The following is a 22,166-nucleotide window of genomic DNA, read 5'->3' on the forward strand; positions in this document are numbered from 1 at the left end:
GGCTTTTGTGTCCAAGTATTATTTGAGCAGTGCTTTCTTGCTTCAAATATGATATGACTGACTGAGCAATTTATTCGGCACCAGAAAAAACTTTTAGACGCAAAACGATTTTCCGGATAAATTTTATTAATTAGCATATATATGTTACATATAACATACACGAACTATAGTAACTCTAGATTATACAGTAGTAAAAGATATATATACAAAACATTTACCATGAACTGAACAACTGGGAAATTTTTTTAAACATATTTATTACCTTTAAAAAGCGAATATTAACTTCTTTGATACCGAGATGTTATCACAGAGCACTATTTATCGCAATCATCCGAATAGAATTAATCAACGATTGAATGAAAATGGTTTATGAAAATGATTGATGTGACAAATGTTTGCACGAACGACCAATTATCAAACATGGCTCACCATCAACAAAAACGATAACAATAAAAATACATGAAACAGTTACCACGGATTTGAACACTTGTCTATTAATTAAGACATGTTAAGGTATTTTAGTTGACAATAATCCAATGAAAAATTTCGATGAAAATAGAAACTGGTTATACGAAATAGGATATTTCATAGGTTGTGACGGTATGGAACGTTTGGTTATTTATCTTCTATTCGGTGGAATATTTTTCATTGCAACGAGATGCATGAAAACGAGCAGAGACACCAAGTTCGTGGAGTTTGTTGTAGAATTTGATGACACTATTGAGAGATGGCTTTGGTTGCTTGAAGGAATTCCAGAGGATCCATTCTCCTGTGAATGAGCCATAAATATGTGTAAAATGTACCACGTTAGAAAGCTTACTCTGACAAGATAAAAATAAACTGATGTCTCTGGTGTTCACAGTAAACCTATATCAATCAAATATGTAGCAGGGGAGATATTCGATCTGTGATTATTTTAACTTATAGTAAGCGACACTTGTTTTTGACAGATAAAAGAATTGTACGAACTATAAATATGTATAAAAGCAAGCCAAATACTAGCAAAACAATAGCGATAGGTATTTGATTATATTCAAATAATGGACCTCCTGAAGTATGTGCACCAAGATGGCGCACAACCTGAACTCAGATTGTGTACCATGTTAGGGTTCAGGCTGTGCGACATCATGGTGCGCATACTTCTGGAGTACCAGTGAATATTCATATAATAATATAAACTCCATGATTTGCAAGTAAACTGGCGGTGTGTTCGAGGGAACCCCACTTAAGAACCACTGAGCTTTTCATATAATGGCTTGCTTATTGGCTAGTATAATTTTCTATATTAAGATGAATTTTAATTCGAGCTCAATGAAAATGTTACTCATAAACAAGAGAGCTATGCTCAAATATATGGACATGTTGCGCCCTATAGTGGCGATAATTCTAATGACGTCATAGCAAAAAAAAGTGATAGCCTTCTGGTGAAAAACTTTATCTTTAACCACTGAAAATTTCTAAGCAATTGGTCCAGTAATCAAAGAAAAGCGATTTCTTCAAAACCTGTCATAGAACAACATAACAACACAACGATCGCTATGTCCACGACGTGTCCATAAAATTATAGTTTACTCACCTTCTGCGGTACATAGCATTACTCCAAAGTAATTGGAATAATCGGTTATAAATACGTACTCGTCTTGGATCAAGTTTTCCTCATCTAAAAGGGAAAAATATTAAAACATTACCCTATAGCGCAGGAAAATTGAAATAATATCTATTTTTATTTTGAAATATAGTGGTTATCGTCATTACTCGTCAATTAATGTGGATGACATCATTAAAATCACCTAAATAGACTTTTCTGCAACAAACTTATACAATGAATCTCTGGCTGAAACCAAAAATTTAATTCCGTGTTTTAAAGTGTGACGTACATTACTTGATGTACTGCTAGATTTTGTATTTTATTGCTCGAGACACTGCTGGCGCTGTAGCACTGTTATTCTGTCTTTTGGTATCCAGTTAGGATAGGCTACCAGTTGCAGCTATGGTTGCTTTAGGCTTTTTATATAGACTGACGGCATTCTACGAAAGGGATGGTCACATATAAATGTTTTCAATTTTATTTATTTCCACACTTCCATGATGTATTACGACGCTTTCTCGTGCCATTTGCTCCAAACAGTGATTTCCCTACACCCCCCATAGGGGGTGAACACCCTTCTCAAAACTTCACCCCCCCACACACCTAATTTTCAGATGTGACACCACACTTTAATGCTTAACCTAAATAAAATTGTATCTGAATATTCAGAAAGTGGCTCATATGCCGTTGAAGATGATCAGTGAAATAAATAACACATTTATATGAGGAGTTACAAATAGTTTTATCACTAATAACAAAATATCTACCACCCCTACATTTGGAAACACCTCCCACCCCCTAAAATAAATAGCTGGGGAACCAAACAAGGCTAGATAAAGCACTGGTATCTAACTATATCCTAAAGAATTCGCTGTCGAAGTTTCCCAACTTACTTAGGCTACATAGTTTCATCTGTCTCGGTTGGTTCATTCTGAGAAAGTATTAATGATAGTAAGCCGGGATATGTCAGGTTACAGTAAATCGTTCAAGAATAGAGCAAAATGATGTTGAAAAAAACGTAAGAAGTTATGTTTCACTGCAAATGCCGCAAAATTGCATGAAAAATGTTAGTTACGCATATGTATAAACACATACCTATTTTACGCGCTTTGGCATTAAATTTTCCGTCTAACTTGTACTCGTATGCGGCTTTTATAAATGGTTCTGTAATATAATAGTACTACAGTTAGTTGTATGCTAGAAATAAATATAAATTAGTTTCATGTTCAAGCTAAGATTAAAAGTATAGAAGACTGTTCTTAAGACCTATTGGAGAATAAGAATATAGTACAACGAACTATTTATGTATATTGTAAATATATAATAATGTATACGTCATACCGTCTTCAGGACTTCGGTGGTAAACTCCTAGTCTATGGTGTATAAAGTGACCGATAGAATCAGCTCTGTGAGACCTAAAATATATATATTACTTATTCGAGGACAAAGAAGTTTGTACTACAACTTATTACAAATTGTTTGGTATTAATAGGCGCGATTGGGCTGAGTTTTGACAGCTTATTTGATACGAAGTGTATATATCTTTCGTTATGTTATGAAAATATTTTTCTTTGTGTTGGTATTCTTCTAATTATTGTTATAAAAATATCGCTTTTATTAATAACTACTGGACCAATTGCTTTGGAATTGCTACTGGTTGACGATTGTATAATATGTCGCTAGAAGGCTATTATAGGATAGTCCTCTATATAGGATTCGTTTTTTGTGTGTTATGACCTCATCAAATAAGAATTGCACTTCTTGTGGCGGTTCCGATTTCGCGTAAGTTGAAGCTCAATCGGAGCTCAAATTCTCAACTGAAAGTAAAACAGGTTTACAAAGGTCAAAGATTTTAAACGTCAAAGAGAGAATCGCAAAACCAACAATCTTTATTGTTGAATAGGCCATAATCGGTCAAAGGTAACGTTTATCACCATGTTGCAGTTGCGACTACATATTGCGGTTGGTTAACTTGTATATACGATTAGTGAAATAGGAAATGTTTCGAGATATGAGCTTCCACGACCACCGCGTGCAAATAAGTGTGGCATTTCACGAGTTAGGTCAAGCTATTGAAGACAATGAAAGTTATGATATATATGTCCGAAAATGAGTAAAAGTAACCTACTCAGCACCAAATTCTTCCATATGAACACTGAATCCAGTAGAAGTTATTGTAAAATTGTTCCCTCGAGAACATGTCACAACAGCCGACACGGCGTTGTTAGTTTGAAGTCCGAGGTACCAAACTGTGTCTTCTAGCTGTAAGTAAAAATTAAAATATATTCGACTTTTTATCTTGCGTCAAAGATTTATTTATAGCCATAAATATTTATTCTACTTATGAATTTTACGTACCTCGATTGCATAATATTTCGTTGATTAATTGATAATATTTGAACTATAGAAATAGGGTAACGAAAAGATATTCTTTCGTTTCAGAGATGAGATAATGATAAATCTATACCTTTGAAATATCAAGATCTTCTTGTGGTATGGGCAGCGCGCATTTCTCCGCAAATGCCAAAGAAACTGATCCGTACAGAAACACAGCTAACGTTAAGCAATTAAAACCCATTATTAGTGATGAATCTATTTCAAATTAGCAATCCACTACTGCTAAAATTAATAATCAAAGTTAAATAAGGTTAATGAAACTTGAGGAATAGTTGATAGGAAATGACAATGATGTGGTAGATTGGTACCAATTCAAGTCTTATCAATAACTCAAGTTTTGGGTCATTTTGTACCATAACTCGAACTTCCTGATTTATCTTCTGATAATTCTTATTCATTCCCATAAATGACAATAAAAGTTCTGCACCGACTTCCTTTCAATCGGGTCCGCCCCGGTTATGTAACAGTTGCATATTGTTTTAACATATTGGCTTACACTGATGCAATTAAATGAATTACGTGATGGTAACATTGTTCTTGATCTCAAACTAAGACTAACAAATGATATTTTAAATAAATCGCAGCCAAGTGCGGATATTCTGATGGGGTTTCGCCTGAGAATAAAAAATCATTTGAGAACCACCACTTTCACCACAAGCATTCCAAGCACTACTTCACGAGCATAGAATACACATCCAAATGCAGTAAAAACGGAACGAAAATTTTGCAGACGATTTCGCTTTAATTGATCTCACCGTCATCTTTGACGTGTTTTACATAAACACGCATAGAGGGATTTGATTGACAGTGTAAACAAAATTTTTGTTTCTGAGGAATTGATTTATTACAGAGCTTTCAGTAGACTCTAAAGAATATGCAAAACAAATCGTCTTTGAAATTCCTTGGCCCGAAGAAGAGATACGGAAACCCCTGATGTAGGAAGAGCTTCATCATAAATGGGTATAATATAATATATAATATAGCTGCAAGGATACTTACTGTGTCCGCACTCCGCAGCGAAGCCATCGGTTCGAACCTGAACTCGAGTCTCATTCTATATTTTATTTAGAAATGTGCATCTGGATGCGGTTGTGGATTTAATGCAGTTGTATTTAACAGTTTAATCATAAACATTCAAAAAATATTTGTTCAATTAAGACCCAAGCGCGAAAATGACCAGCAACGTCAGATTCAATGTTGGATAGTTTGCAGTGTTATTAAGTCACCATTTGCTTCGCTGAAATTGCAAAATACTAAGGGTTTACCAAGCGTTCAGTAGTTTTACCATTCTGCGTTTCCCTATTCTGAGTTTGGTTTGCGGATAGACCAGGGACCAAAGTTACCCCAGCCCACACTCAGCCTGACGTCAACGGGTTAACCAACTATTTTACTAACTTTATAAACGTTATCACATAAAAACTTGGTGGCTTTGACAATATGGAGACCATATCTGATATACGCAACGCAAATGCAATACTAAACACGGCCCAGTTACTCCTAATATGGCCTAACAAAAACGAGTGTGGGCTAGCGTCACACGAGTGTGGGCTGGCATCCCACGAATGTAATAACACATATCCATGTTTATCTCAGCACCAGAATCTCTCAAGAGTCCGGCAATTGATGACACAAAAATGGCCACAATTGCCGGGAAAATGAATCAAAATCAACTGAACATAATATGTCTATACAGTGTTGCCAGATATGATGGTAAACAAGCATGAAATTCGCCGTCGCGAGAACAGTCAGTCAGTCAGTCAGTAGTTTATTTTATCACATACCGAAAGTACACAAATAGACAAAAATAACTACGAATCACATATAAAACAATACTTTCAGTGTGAAGGGAGGCGCGATAAACCAGAAGAGGTTATCGAGCAGCGTCACCCTGGGGGAGTGAGTCTAAAAATTAAATCATAGTGAGAAAAAAGTCAAACAGGATACTAGCAAAAGTCGTGAATAATAAATAAAATAATAAAGTCGAAGACGGCCTTTTTACACATTTTAGTGACCGATATCACGGTGTCACTCTAGTTAATATGAGAATGTGACTCCCGACACCACTGGTCGAGGTAGCCATGGTAACAGCAGTTGGTTATTGAATAACAAACAGAAAGATAAAGTCGAGTTAGTTATTCCAATCGATGCGGAAATAGTGTTATATTTTGACGCCGTACCGAAGTACGGCATAGGAGGGTAGAGACCGCCGGAAAGTATAAGTGAATTCAGTAACACTCAGAATTTGAGTGATTTTTAAATATAAAATCGTATAGGTCTCTACCGAAGGTGGAGGCAGATGTAAACATGAAAATGTGACAAAAATGGGCAAAAAAGCAGTAAAAGGTAAGCATTTTTCTGGTAAATGCTAAGCTATTAATTATAGGATAGATCCAGTACAAAAGTGCATGAGGCAACAAAATGCACTAGAAATATACAAATAGGATGATGAGAACCACTATAGTACCGGTAAGGTATCATGCTATATTGTTAAATAAAGCTGCACTTAATAAATACCAATAATTGATAATAATATCTTAATAAATAACAATAATACGAGTTAACGCTTGTAGTATTAAGAGATAGTTGTTTATTAGGCGTTAACTCAAAGATAGGCACTTGTGTGTGACTGTATGACCACGGAAATCTGAGTTAGATTGGAGGTAAGAAAACTGGCGATAAATAAAGCAGTTCAAAAATTCTATAAGATTGCGCACATCAACATATATAGAGTATAACAAGAATAGGGATGAATTATGATGATTCCACAGTAACAAAAAAATTAAAATCTAAGCTAAATATCACAACTGTTCTTTTTATGAATAAAAAGTAGTTGTAAATAGACCATACTTGATTTGCACAAATACATCATGTAAAATGAATATAAACATGATACATACATTGTGGAAATTCAGGGATATACCATAAAAAAAACTAGACTTGATAGAGAAAAAGTAACATCATTTCTGGAATCAGCGCCCTCAAATTTGTTAAAAACGATTAAAACATCTTAGGTATCATAAAAAAAAATTTTTGTCGGCCAGTGTTATTTTTCATGATTTTGTGCAAAAACTCTGCTGCTCCAGCCAGCCTCGATGATTTTTCTATTTTCTTTCACATTTCTCCTACTGTTTCCGTTGAGGCCTCGCTGAAATTATATTTTCACTCACTTCTATTTCTTTTACTAATAGGGCTGGTTTTATTTTCCATTTTTAACTTCTTGCAACTTGGCTGCTGTTTTTATTTTCAGTGATTTCTGCTTCAGTCAGTCCACGTGGTTTTTCCATTTCATTCCATCTCTATTTTATATACCCTTGACTTTCGTTTTCTATTCTCATTGAATCCTAATTTTGCTTTTGGCCTCCATTTTATTTCATTTTGCTTATTTCATTAGTTCCTTTATTCTTAGGCCCCTCGCCGAATTTTTATTATTTAGTTCCTCGAATTTTTACTCACCCTTACTAATTGCGTTTATTCTTCATTTTTAATTTCGCTCCTTTTGTATCTTTTTAATTTTTCATTGCTGCCCCAACCAGCTACAACTCAGGCCAGTCCTGATCCTCATACCCTACAATTTCACTCCCACTTTTCTTTTTTGAAATCTTTTTGCATTATATTGTCCCGTCCTTTCCTTAGGGCTTTTTTGGCTTCTTTCTTTCTCATAGAATTTTTTTTGGGCCTTTTTACATTCGTAATTTTCACTCTCGCTCGTTATCTTTTCTTTTTCATTTTGCGTTTTCATTCCTTTACTACTGAATAACTAACTACTTTTTAGTGATAACTTTTTATTGCTCCCTACCTAACAAATCACAACACAGGCCAGTGTGGTTTGCATTATTCATTTCTTATTAGCTATTTTCGGCTTCTTCAATATCTGATCGCTGATTTTTCTTGGCCTAACCTAACAATTTTTTCATTTTCTCGATTTTTTTCCACTATATCTCCGCTTTTTCGTTGGCTCTCTTTTTTTGGTGGATTTTCCCTTATATTCGTTCTTTTAACATTCGTAATTTTCACTCCCGCCCCGATCACTGGGATCCTCATCCCCTGTCAGGGTAGTGTGGTTTGTTCGAATTATTCTCCCACATTTTTTTTTAACAATTTAACAACAAAAATTTAATGTGGTAATTACCCTTTTAATTTTTTGTTTCAGTTTAGTTTAGTTTTTAATGAAAATGCTAAGATAATTCAAATTAGTGAATGTGCAAACCAAATTTCTGACTGTCAAAGGAGAAATACTAATTTAATTCTTTCTGTCTCTCGTGCTAACTGGCCGTCGTATTTCTTGTTTACTTTTCTGAATTTATAAAACATCTCAGATCAAAATTGGAGCGACGTTATGCCTAGTTATAGATTGAAATGATATCATACACATTAAAAAAATAAAAAAAAACACCTTAAATTTTGTCTGAAGAGCAGTGGAGTGCCTAGAAGGGGTGGAAGGGGCAACCGCCCCGGGCAGAGCGTTGTAGGGGACAGCAAAACCATGCGGTAGAGTAGTCGCTGTTATACATGTTTTTCCCGACTTGTATCAAATCAAAAGCTGACATTATGAGTGACCGATTGTGATGATGGAGAGTCAACGATGGATGTTTTCTCGACCACTGACTCTAGAAAAATTCTTCTTTTCCTATTTTACAATTGCAACATTTTGGGAGCACATTTTTGGGTGGTTTCGCGATTAAGCGCCTCATACTAGTTTATATGTTTTGAACAATCATTTTGATTCAAAATATTCAACCCTATTATTTAAAAGTACCGGTAAATTATTTTAGCCTCGTCACAGCTATTTTTGTACTAATTTATGATTGATGCAATTAAAATATATGAGAACACAGTATAATCATTGGGTTTCATTATCTTTGCACCATTTACATTTGCACCCAGGACAATTGCATTTGCATACTTTTGTACCGACGGAGATTTGCATCCACAGCTCTTAACACCAAATACAGCCTGTATGTCTGCATCCATGAACATTTGAATCCATAAATATTTAGACCCATGTACATTTGCACCAACGTTGCATGTACATTTGCACCAAACATTTACACTCATTTATACCATTCTTTATTAAAGAAGTTATATTGCTATTTGTGCCAAAATAGGGACCTCCTAATGTTATACTTAGTAATGAAAACGAACTCACCGCACATCCGAACGTACATGGGTGCAAATGTCTGGGGGTGCAAATATACGCGCGTGCAAATTTCCGTGGGTGCAAATGTTCGTGTGTGTAAACCGCAAATGTAGGCTACATGGGTGAAAACGTTCATGGGTGCATATGTCCCATATTGTTTATTACTCACAATCGTCTACTCAATTGCTAGTTGCGAACGATCTTTCTCAGAGTTAAAACAGATAGAAAATATTCGAGGTTTTCGATGTCGAATTAGCATCTGTCAAGTTTATCTTTGATTAGCATCGAAAAGAAATTCCTGAAGAGCGGGGTGAAGAAGGCTGTCGTTCAGACATTTGTTACCAGAAAATTAGCGATTGGACATAGAAATAAGTGACTTGCTTTTTGTTAATGAATGAGTTTGAACTTATACATGTGAGTTTGTTGTCTAGTTTGAATACTTATTCAATAAAACAAAACGTTTCTATCTTACTTGACTTTTAATTCATTTAATATTTTTGAAGTTAGGTATAAGGGGCATCATTATCAAAAACTCGCCTCGGGCAGCAGAAATGTTTGGCACGCCCCTGCTGAAGAGCCCCGCGACAGGTAAAACGTGCTACCCCATGCACTAAAGATGAAATGTAGTAAACTGCGCGTGCTATGTATCTTTCTATTCATCCGAATCTGATGAAATATCAGCTCATCAATGTGAAGGCTATAGTCAATTAGTCTTCCATTCTATTATAAATGCATTCATTGCGGTTCGTATATGGAAATTTCTGTGGTGCCCCATTATCCTTGGTTCCTTAGGCACGTGCTTATTTCGCCTAATGGACAATCCAGCTCATCACAAGTAACAATGTGTTGTTACTTGTGTTTTGCTTGTTTACAATGTTTTGCTTGTTTTATTTTTGAAATTTAATGTGGGATCCGTGAATAATAATCAACCTCTTCAACGGTTCCGTAACACCAAAAGAGAACCCCTGTCCTATATGACAAAATTCCTCATACAAACTATCAGCCCCGAAAAACAAAGCATTTATATTATTAAAGGATTTGGCATAAAAAATACAAGAAAAACTGCTGATTTAAAATTAGCAGTCAGCAAATTTAAAAAGTGCAATAGTAAATATGTGGTATATCATACAATTAGGGTTGTTCGGAACACAAATTTGCATTATTGTGCAATCCGTTACTGGGAAATCCCAACTTGGTCAAAATCGACATAGGCAAAAGAACGCGAAATTATGCAATTCTTAAACCACAACAGCTTGTCTATTCAATTAGGAGGGACGAAATTTTATTCATTATTTAAAATTATTTCAGTTTAAACAATCTACATCCCACAATTTGAGTTAAGTAAAAATGTTTGCATTCATGTGTAATCCGTTACCGAAAATTCCCATTTGGTCAAAATCAAAATATGCGAAAAACATGAAATTTCAATAATTTCACATTTTCTTTGCATGAATCTGATCAACCTATGCTACTTGGTTGATGCCAAATTCGGGTCTCAGAATAAACAACTTGTAAATTCGAAAATTTCAAAATTTTCCCCAAATCAATAATCTAATATTTGTAACAATTCTAAATTTATATGATAAAAACTCATTCGATTCATCAATTTGATTTATTCTATCTCTTGTGCAAACTGATCGTGTTATCTCTGGTTCACAGTTTCTAAATTTATAAAACACTTAGTGCACCAAAAAGTCCATCTCGATTCGTTCGTGGACAATAGCTAAAGACTGGGCTGGTCAATAGAACGTTTCTCCGACCTTTGACCCTAGACAAATTCTTCCTATACTTTACTATTGCAAAAAATTTTATACTTATTTTGAGAATGTTTTGATGTATTGGCGCTTATGAGCTTATTTACGTGTTTAAAACCCTCACTTTCATTAAAATTAATCAATCATGTGACGCTTACAGGCACTAATAGCTTAGTTTAGACTAGTCTATCGCAGCATTTGTGAGACTCATTTTTTATTACAGCAACTAAAATAATCAAGATATTTAATTCACAACTATTTTTTCGAAACACAACTGAAAACTAACAAATAATCCGCTAAACTACAAAAACGAGACAATGTTTACTTTACAACCATACTTGAATATCTGTCTGAGGGACAGAAGTGTTTGAGCGACTGCAGAAATTGCAATTGTTACATCAATGTTGACCCTTTGTTGATTGGTTATGGTTATGGAAATAAACAAGGAAATTGATGCCCGGGAAAAGATGCATAAAGGCCGCACAGCGAATACATACAGCATGGAAGATAAAGCGTTGTCGGCATATTTTAGAAAGTTTAATTGTTGCAATAATTCAAAACTGCTCGCGTACCACCTGAACATTTTCCGCTGCTCTACGCCAATACTGAGCAAATCAATGTTAAGTGGGTCGTCTACAGAAATTTCTGTGGTTACCCCCTTTCTTTGATACACCGAGCGCGTCCTATTTCGCTCAATGCTCAATCCAGCACTCTTCAATATAGCTGTCTAATACGGACAGTTCAACTTGGGAAGGAAAACGTAATTTAACGATAACCCGAATTGATCTGTCATCTCGATATAGATACTGTCAAATTCGAAAATAGAAAACAAAACCATTTTTTTATGAAAAAATATTTATTTATTTTCACACACAAAAAAAATAGACAACATTGCATATTTCAACAATCAAAACTAATTTGTATAGAAAATAATTTTCCTATAAAATTTGTCTTAATATTCTACCGAGCTTCCAAGTGGACCCAGGAGGTGTCGGTTGACCCACTCGTTAGGACTTGTAGATGGGGTCCTATCGCGATCCAGAAAACTCTGAAACGCCCTATGCCCATTCTTTAGTGTCAAATGAATACAACTATTTTAGGGAATTTGGCAAGCAGGAATCTGGCAGTAAGAGCAGTCTGGATAATCGAAAAGTTTGATTGCCAACAAAAAGAGGCTAGTCAAACACACCCTACAAATTTTGGTAATATTTCAATTTGTACACGAAAAGACTGTTCTCATGAATATAACAATTCGGATAGGAGATCGCAACAACATTTAATAATCAGTATTGAAATTAAAACTATGAAAATACATTGTGATGAGATATTTTAGAAAATTAGATATCAGATAAAAATCAAGACGAATTTTGGTCATGTTAGTAAGTACAAAATGCAACGTGAAGCAAAATTTCTATAATGACATCACTAGTCACTATCCAAGGTAATTTTTCATTCATGAAGAATGAGATCGCCTAATGGGGACAGCATATTATTGAAAATGGTTTCATTTAGAAAGCCAAACAAATGTTTCTATATTAGGCAATTTGAAATTTAGGACCGCAGCACTAGTGCTACCAACATGGAGAATCAAAAAGTTTAACAACCAACAAATAGTGGTTTGTCAAACAAAATTTCTATAATTACATCACTAGTCAGTATCCAAAAAGAAATTTGGAATTTGTAAGTACAAAGTGCAACGTGAAGCAAAATTTCTATAATGACATTACTAGTCACCGTTGAAAGTGATTTATCATTCATCAAGAATATGATAAATAATAAAGCCAAATGGAAACAGCATAATATAGAAAATTGTTTTATTTTGAGTGCCAAACAAATTTTTCTATTTTAGGAATTTTGATATTTAGGACCGCAGCATTAGGGCTACCAACACGGAGAGTCAAACTGTTTAACAACCAACAAATAGTGGTTTGTCAAACACACCCTACAAATTTAGGTATATTTGAATTTGTACACAAGGAGACAAATCTATGAGGTATGGCGAGGGGGTATTAACAACATTTTCACAATCAGTAATGAAAATATAAACTCTGTGCATATATTTGGATAGGATTAGGCTGAAAATAGTAATTAAATTATAATCAAGACGAATTTTGGTCATGTAGATACAAAGCGCACCGTGTAGCCAAATTTCTATAATGACACCACTAGTCAGTATCCAAGGTTATTGATCATTCATCATGAATATGACGAATAGGATAGTCAAATGGAGACAGCATATTAAAGAAAATGGTTTCATTTTGAGAGCCAAACGAATGTTTCTATATTAAGCAATTTGGAATTTAGGTCCGCAGCACTAGTGCTACCAACACAGAGAGTCAAAAAGGTTTTCAACCAACAAATAGTGGTTTGTCAAACACACCCTACAAATTTAGGAATATTTGCATACGAAAAGAGACTACTGTGGGAGATATAACACACCGGAAAGGGTGATTTAACATCAATTCACAATCAGAAATATAAACTTTGTGCATATACTTGAAGAGGATTCGCCAGAATAAGAGTAACTGAATCAAAATCAAGACGAACTTTGGTCACGTAAGTACGAAACGCAACGAGTAGCAAAATTTCTATAATGACATAATGACAAGAATATGATGAATAATATAGCCAAATGGATAAAGCATAATATAAAAAATTGTTTTATTTTGAGTGCCAAACGAATTTTTCTATTTTAGGAAATTTGAAATTTAGGACCGCAGCATTAGGGCTACCAACATGGAGAGTCAAAATGTTTAACAACCAACAAATAGTGGTTTGTCAAACACACCCTACAAATTTAGGAATATTTGAATTTGTACACAAAGAGACTAATCTCGGAGGTATGGCGAGGGGGTATTAACAACATTTTCACAATCAATAATAGAAAAATTTACTCTATGCATATATTTGGATAGGATTCGGCTGAAAAATAGTAATTAAATTATAATCAAGACGAATTTTGGTCATGTAAGAACAAAGCGCAATGTGTAGCAAAATTTCTATAATGACATCACTAGTCAGTATCCAAGGTTATTAATCATTCATCATGAAAATGACGACGAATAGGATAGCCAAACGGAGACAGCATATTAATATTAAAGAAAATGGTTTCATTTTGAAAGCCAAACGAATTTTTCTATCTTAAGCAATTTGGAATTGAAGACCGCAGCACTTGTGCTACCAACACGGAGAGTCAAAAAGGTTTTCAACCAACAAATAGTAGTTTATCAAACACACCCTAAAATTTAGGTATATTTGAATTTGCATACGAAAAGAGACTATTGTGAGAGATATAACACATCGGAAAGGGGGATTTAACATGAATTCACAATCAGAAATAAAAACTTTATGCATATACTTGGAGAGAATTTTGAGTGCCAAACGAATATTTCTATCTTAAGCAATTTGGAATTTAAGACCGCAGCACTAGTGCTACCAACACGGAGAGTCAAAAAGATTTTCAACCAACAAATAGTGGTTGTCAAACACACCCTAAAGTTTAGGTATATTTGAATTTGCATACGAAAAGAGACTACTGTGGGAGATATAACACATCGAAAAGGGTGATTTAACATCAATTCACAATCAGAAATAAAAACTTTATGCATATACTTAGAGAGGATTCGCCAGAATAATGGTAATTGAATTTAAATCAAGACGAATTTTGGTCATGTAAGTACAAAACGCAATGTGGAGCAAAATTTCTATAATGACATTACTAGTCACCGACCACGGTGATTTATCATTCATCGAGAATATGACGAATGAGATAGCCAAAACTAGACAGTATGTTATAGAAAATCGATCATTTTGAGTGCCAAACGAATGTTTCTATATTAGGAAATTCGGAATTTAGGACCACAGCATTAGGGCTGCCAACATGGAAACAAAATGTTTAACAACCAACAAATAGTGGTTTGTCAAACACACCCTACAAATTTGGTATATTTGAATTTGTACACAAAAAGACTACTCTGGTAGATATAACACATTGGTAAAAGATGTTTGACACAATTTCACAATCAGCAATAAAAATATAAACTTTGTGCATCTATTCGGATAGGATTCGTCGGAAAATTGTTAATTAAATTAAAATCAAGACAAATTTTGGTCATGTAAGTACAAAGTGCAACGTGAAGCAAAATTTCCAAATTGACATCACTAGTCACTATCCAAGGTTATTTTTCATTCATCATGAATATGAAGAATGAGATCGGACAGCATATTATTGAAAAATGTCTCATTTTGAAACCTAGGCAATTTGGAATTTAGGACCGCAGCACTAGTGCTACCAACATGGAGAATCAAAAAGTTTAACAACCAAAAAATAGTGGTTTGTCAAACACACCCTAAAAATTTAGGTATATTGGAGTTTGCATACGAAAAGAGACTACTCTAGGAGGTATAACACATCGGAAAGGGTGATTTAACATCAATTCACAATCAGAAATATAAACTTTGTACACATACTTAGAGAGGATTCGCCAGAATAAGAATAATTGAATTAAAATCAAGACGAATTTTGGTCATGTAAGTACAAAACGCAACGTGGAGCAAAATTTCAATAATGACATTACAATAATTAGGGCTACCAACATGGAGAGTCAAAATGTTTAACAACCAACAAATAGTGGTTTGTCAAACACACCCTACAAATTTAGGTATATTTGAATTTGTACACAAAGAGACTAATCTGGGAGGTATGGCGAGGGGGTATTAACAACATTTTCACAATCAGTAATAGAAAAATTTACTCTGTGCATATATTTGGATAGGATTCGGCTGAAAAATAGTAATTAAATTATAATCAAGACGAATTTTGGTCATGTAAGAACAAAGCGCAATGTGTAGCAAAATTTCTATAATGACATCACTAGTCAGTATCCAAGGTTATTAATCATTCATCATGAATATGACGACGAATTGGATAGCCAAACGGAGACAGCATATTAATATTAAAAAAAATGGTTTCATTTTGAAAGCCAAACGAATATTTCTATCTTAAGCAATTTGGAATTGATGACCGCAGCACTAGTGCTACCAACACGGAGATTCAAAAAGGTTTTCAACCAACAAATAGTGGTTTGTCAAACACACCCTACAAATTTAGGAATATTTGCATACGAAAAGAGACTACTGTGGGAGATATAACACACCGGAAAGGGTGATTTAACATCAATTCACAATCAGAAATATAAACTTTGTGCATATACTTGAAGAGGATTCGCCAGAATAAGAGTAACTGAATCAAAATCAAGACGAACTTTGGTCACGTAAGTACGAAACGCAACGAGTAGCAAAATTTCTATAATGACATAATGACAAGAATATGATGAATAATATAGCCAAATGGATAAAGCATAATATAAAAAATTGTTTTATTTTGAGTGCCAAACGAATTTTTCTATTTTAGGAAATTTGAAATTTAGGACCGCAGCATTAGGGCTACCAACATGGAGAGTCAAAATGTTTAACAACCAACAAATAGTGGTTTGTCAAACACACCCTACAAATTTAGGAATATTTGAATTTGTACACAAAGAGACTAATCTCGGAGGTATGGCGAGGGGGTATTAACAACATTTTCACAATCAATATTAGAAAAATTTACTCTATGCATATATTTGGATAGGATTCGGCTGAAAAATAGTAATTAAATTATAATCAAGACGAATTTTGGTCATGTAAGAACAAAGCGCAATGTGTAGCAAAATTTCTATAATGACATCACTAGTCAGTATCCAAGGTTATTAATCATTCATCATGAAAATGACGACGAATAGGATAGCCAAACGGAGACAGCATATTAATATTAAAGAAAATGGTTTCATTTTGAAAGCCAAACGAATTTTTCTATCTTAAGCAATTTGGAATTGAAGACCGCAGCACTTGTGCTACCAACACGGAGAGTCAAAAAGGTTTTCAACCAACAAATAGTAGTTTATCAAACACACCCTAAAATTTAGGTATATTTGAATTTGCATACGAAAAGAGACTATTGTGAGAGATATAACACATCGGAAAGGGGGATTTAACATGAATTCACAATCAGAAATAAAAACTTTATGCATATACTTGGAGAGAATTTTGAGTGCCAAACGAATATTTCTATCTTAAGCAATTTGGAATTTAAGACCGCAGCACTAGTGCTACCAACACGGAGAGTCAAAAAGATTTTCAACCAACAAATAGTGGTTGTCAAACACACCCTAAAGTTTAGGTATATTTGAATTTGCATACGAAAAGAGACTACTGTGGGAGATATAACACATCGAAAAGGGTGATTTAACATCAATTCACAATCAGAAATAAAAACTTTATGCATATACTTAGAGAGGATTCGCCAGAATAATGGTAATTGAATTTAAATCAAGACGAATTTTGGTCATGTAAGTACAAAACGCAATGTGGAGCAAAATTTCTATAATGACATTACTAGTCACCGACCACGGTGATTTATCATTCATCGAGAATATGACGAATGAGATAGCCAAAAATAGACAGTATGTTATAGAAAATCGATCATTTTGAGTGCCAAACGAATGTTTCTATATTAGGAAATTCGGAATTTAGGACCACAGCATTAGGGCTGCCAACATGGAAAAAAAATGTTTAACAACCAACAAATAGTGGTTTGTCAAACACACCCTACGAATTTGGTATATTTGAATTTGTACACAAAAAGACTACTCTGGTAGATATAACACATTGGTAAAAGATGTTTGACACAATTTCACAATCAGCAATAAAAATATAAACTTTGTGCATCTATTCGGATAGGATTCGTCGGAAAATTGTTAATTAAATTAAAATCAAGACAAATTTTGGTCATGTAAGTACAAAGTGCAACGTGAAGCAAAATTTCCAAATTGACATCACTAGTCACTATCCAAGGTTATTTTTCATTCATCATGAATATGAAGAATGAGATCGGACAGCATATTATTGAAAAATGTCTCATTTTGAAACCTAGGCAATTTGGAATTTAGGACCGCAGCACTAGTGCTACCAATATGGAGAATCAAAAAGTTTAACAACCAAAAAATAGTGGTTTGTCAAACACACCCTAAAAATTTAGGTATATTGGAGTTTGCATACGAAAAGAGACTACTCTAGGAGGTATAACACATCGGAAAGGGTGATTTAACATCAATTCACAATCAGAAATATAAACTTTGTACACATACTTAGAGAGGATTCGCCAGAATAAGAATAATAGAATTAAAATCAAGACGAATTTTGGTCATGTAAGTACAAAACGCAACGTGGAGCAAAATTTCAATAATGACATTACAATAATTAGGGCTACCAACATGGAGAGTCAAAATGTTTAACAACCAACAAATAGTGGTTTGTCAAACACACCCTACAAATTTAGGAATATTTGAATTTGTACACAAAGAGACTAATCTCGGAGGTATGGCGAGGGGGTATTAACAACATTTTCACAATCAGTAATAAAAAAATTTACTCTGTGCATATATTTGGATAGGATTCGGCTGAAAAATAGTAATTAAATTATAATCAAGACGAATTTTGGTCATGTAAGAACAAAGCGCAATGTGTAGCAAAATTTCTATAATGACATCTCTAGTCAGTATCCAAGGTTATTAATCATTCATCATGAATATGACGACGAATAGGATAGCCAAACGGAGACAGCATATTAATATTAAAGAAAATGGTTTCATTTTGAAAGCCAAACGAATATTTCTATCTTAAGCAATTTGGAATTGATGACCGCAGCACTAGTGCTACCAACACGGAGAGTCAAAAAGGTTTTCAACCAACAAATATTGGTTTGTCAAACACACCCTAAAATTTAAGTATATTTGAATTTGCATACGAAAAGAGACTACTGCGGGAGATATAACACATCGGAAAGGGTGATTTAACATGAATTCACAATCAGAAATAAAAACTTTATGCATATACTTGGAGAGAATTTTGAGTGCCAAACGAATATTTCTATCTTGAGCAATTTGGAATTTAAGACCGCAGCACTAATGCTACCAACACGGAGAGTCAAAAAGGCTTTCAACCAACAAATAGTGGTTGTCAAACACACCCTAAAATTTAGGTATATTTGAATTTGCATACGAAAAGAGACTACTGTGGGAGATATAACACATCGAAAAGGGTGATTTAATATCAATTCACAATCAGAAATAAAAACTTTATGCATATACTTGGAGAGGATTCGCCAGAATAATGGTAATTGAATTAAAATCAAGACGAATTTTGGTCATGTAAGTACAAAACGCAATGTGGAGCAAAATTTCTATAATGACATTACTACTCACCGACCACGGTGATTTATCATTCATCGAGAATATGACGAATGAGATAGCCAAAACTAGACAGTATGTTATAGAAAATCGATCATTTTGAGTGCCAAACGAATGTTTCTATATTAGGAAATTCGGAATTTAGGACCACAGCATTAGGGCTGCCAACATGGAAACAAAATGTTTAACAACCAACAAATAGTGGTTTGTCAAACACACCCTACAAATTTGGTATATTTGAATTTGTACACAAAAAGACTACTCTGGTAGATATAACACATTGGTAAAAGATATTTGACACAATTTCACAATCAGCAATAAAAATATCAACTTTGTGCATCTATTCGGATAGAATTCGTCGGAAAATTGTTAATTAAATTAAAATCAAGACAAATTTTGGTCATGTAAGTACAAAGTGCAACGTGAAGCAAAATTTCCAAATTGACATCACTAGTTACTATCCAAGGTTATTTTTCATTCATCATGAATATGAAGAATGAGATCGGGCAGCATATTATTGAAAAATGTCTCATTTTGAAACCTAGGCAATTTGGAATTTAGGACCGCAGCACTAGTGCTACCAACATGGAGAATCAAAAAGTTTAACAACCAAAAAATAGTGGTTTGTCAAACACACCCTAAAAATTTAGGTATATTGGAGTTTGCATACGAAAAGAGACTACTCTAGGAGGTATAACACATCGGAAAGGGTGATTTAACATCAATTCACAATCAGAAATATAAACTTTGTACACATACTTAGAGAGGATTCGCCAGAATAAGAATAATTGAATTAAAATCAAGACGAATTTTGGTCATGTAAGTACAAACGCAACGTGGAGCAAAATTTCAATAATGACATTACAATAATTATGGCTACCAACATGGAGAGTCAAAATGTTTAACAACCAACAAATAGTGGTTTGTCAAACACACCCTACAAATTTAGGTATATTTGAATTTGTACACAAGAGACTAATCTGGGAGGTATGGCGAGGGGGTATTAACAACATTTTCACAATCAGTAATAGAAAAATTTACTCTGTGCATATATTTGGATAGGATTCGGCTGAAAAATAGTAATTAAATTATAATCAAGACGAATTTTGGTCATGTAAGAACAAAGCGCAATGTGTAGCAAAATTTCTATAATGACAGCACTAGTCAGTATCCAAGGTTATCAATCATTCATCATGAATATGACGACGAATAGGATAGCCAAACGGAGACAGCATATTAATATTAAAGAAAATGGTTTCATTTTGAAAGCCAAACGAATATTTCTATCTTAAGCAATTTGGAATTGATGACCGCAGCACTAGTGCTACCAACACGGAGAGTCAAAAAGGTTTTCAACCAACAAATATTGGTTTGTCAAACACACCCTAAAATTTAAGTATATTTGAATTTGCATACGAAAAGAGACTACTGTGGGAGATATAACACATCGGAAAGGGTGATTTAACATGAATTCACAATCAGAAATAAAAACTTTATGCATATACTTGGAGAGAATTTTGAGTGCCAAACGAATATTTCTATCTTAAGCAATTTGGAATTTAAGACCGCAGCACTAATGCTACCAACACGGAGAGTCAAAAAGGTTTTCAACCAACAAATAGTGGTTGTCAAACACACCCTAAAATTTAGGTATATTTGAATTTGCATACGAAAAGAGACTACTGTGGGAGATATAACACATCGAAAAGGGTGATTTAACATCAATTCACAATCAGAAATAAAATCTTTATGCATATACTTGGAGAGGATTCGCCAGAATAATGGTAATTGAATTAAAATCAAGACGAATTTTGGTCATGTAAGTACAAAACGCAATGTGGAGCAAAATTTCTATAATGACATTACTAGTCACCGACCACGGTGATTTATCATTCATCGAGAATATGACGAATGAGATAGCCAAAACTAGACAGTATGTTATAGAAAATCGATCATTTTGAGTGCCAAACGAATGTTTCTATATTAGGAAATTCGGAATTTAGGACCACAGCATTAGGGCTGCCAACATGGAAACAAAATGTTTAACAACCAACAAATAGTGGTTTGTCAAACACACCCTACAAATTTGGTATATTTGAATTTGTACACAAAAAGACTACTCTGGTAGATATAACACATTGGTAAAAGATGTTTGACACAATTTCACAATCAGCAATAAAAATATAAACTTTGTGCATCTATTCGGATAGGATTCGTCGGAAAATTGTTAATTAAATTAAAATCAAGACAAATTTTGGTCATGTAAGTACAAAGTGCAACGTGAAGCAAAATTTCCAAATTGACATCACTAGTCACTATCCAAGGTTATTTTTCATTCATCATGAATATGAAGAATGAGATCGGACAGCATATTATTGAAAAATGTCTCATTTTGAAACCTAGGCAATTTGGAATTTAGGACCGCAGCACTAGTGCTACCAACGTGGAGAATCAAAAAGTTTAACAACCAAAAAATAGTGGTTTGTCAAACACACCCTAAAAATTTAGGTATATTGGAGTTTGCATACGAAAAGAGACTACTCTAGGAGGTATAACACATCGGAAAGGGTGATTTAACATCAATTCACAATCAGAAATATAAACTTTGTACACATACTTAGAGAGGATTCGCCAGAATAAGAATAATTGAATTAAAATCAAGACGAATTTTGGTCATGTAAGTACAAACGCAACGTGGAGCAAAATTTCAATAATGACATTACAATAATTATGGCTACCAACATGGAGAGTCAAAATGTTTAACAACCAACAAATAGTGGTTTGTCAAACACACCCTACAAATTTAGGTATATTTGAATTTGTACACAAGAGACTAATCTGGGAGGTATGGCGAGGGGGTATTAACAACATTTTCACAATCAGTAATAGAAAAATTTACTCTGTGCATATATTTGGATAGGATTCGGCTGAAAAATAGTAATTAAATTATAATCAAGACGAATTTTGGTCATGTAAGAACAAAGCGCAATGTGTAGCAAAAT

The 22,166-nt window shown here is 34.1% G+C and overlaps 1 protein-coding gene across 1 annotated transcript; it reads right to left on the bottom strand.

The window, feature by feature from the left end:
• Positions 1-115: 115 nt before the first annotated feature.
• Positions 116-4,206, bottom strand: LOC120341426 (uncharacterized). The gene is made up of 6 exons (XM_039409931.2): positions 4,056-4,206; positions 3,717-3,850; positions 2,930-3,003; positions 2,684-2,752; positions 1,577-1,660; positions 116-769 (listed from the first exon to the last, which is right to left on the bottom strand). Exons 1-6 carry the CDS (start codon positions 4,164-4,166, stop codon positions 627-629), a joined length of 615 nt encoding a protein of 204 aa, XP_039265865.1. The 5' UTR covers positions 4,167-4,206; the 3' UTR covers positions 116-626.
• Between the last annotated feature and the right edge of the window lie 17,960 nt (positions 4,207-22,166).

This window comes from Styela clava, chromosome 14 (assembly GCF_964204865.1).
Source record: "Styela clava chromosome 14, kaStyClav1.hap1.2, whole genome shotgun sequence".
Lineage (NCBI taxonomy): Eukaryota > Metazoa > Chordata > Ascidiacea > Stolidobranchia > Styelidae > Styela > Styela clava.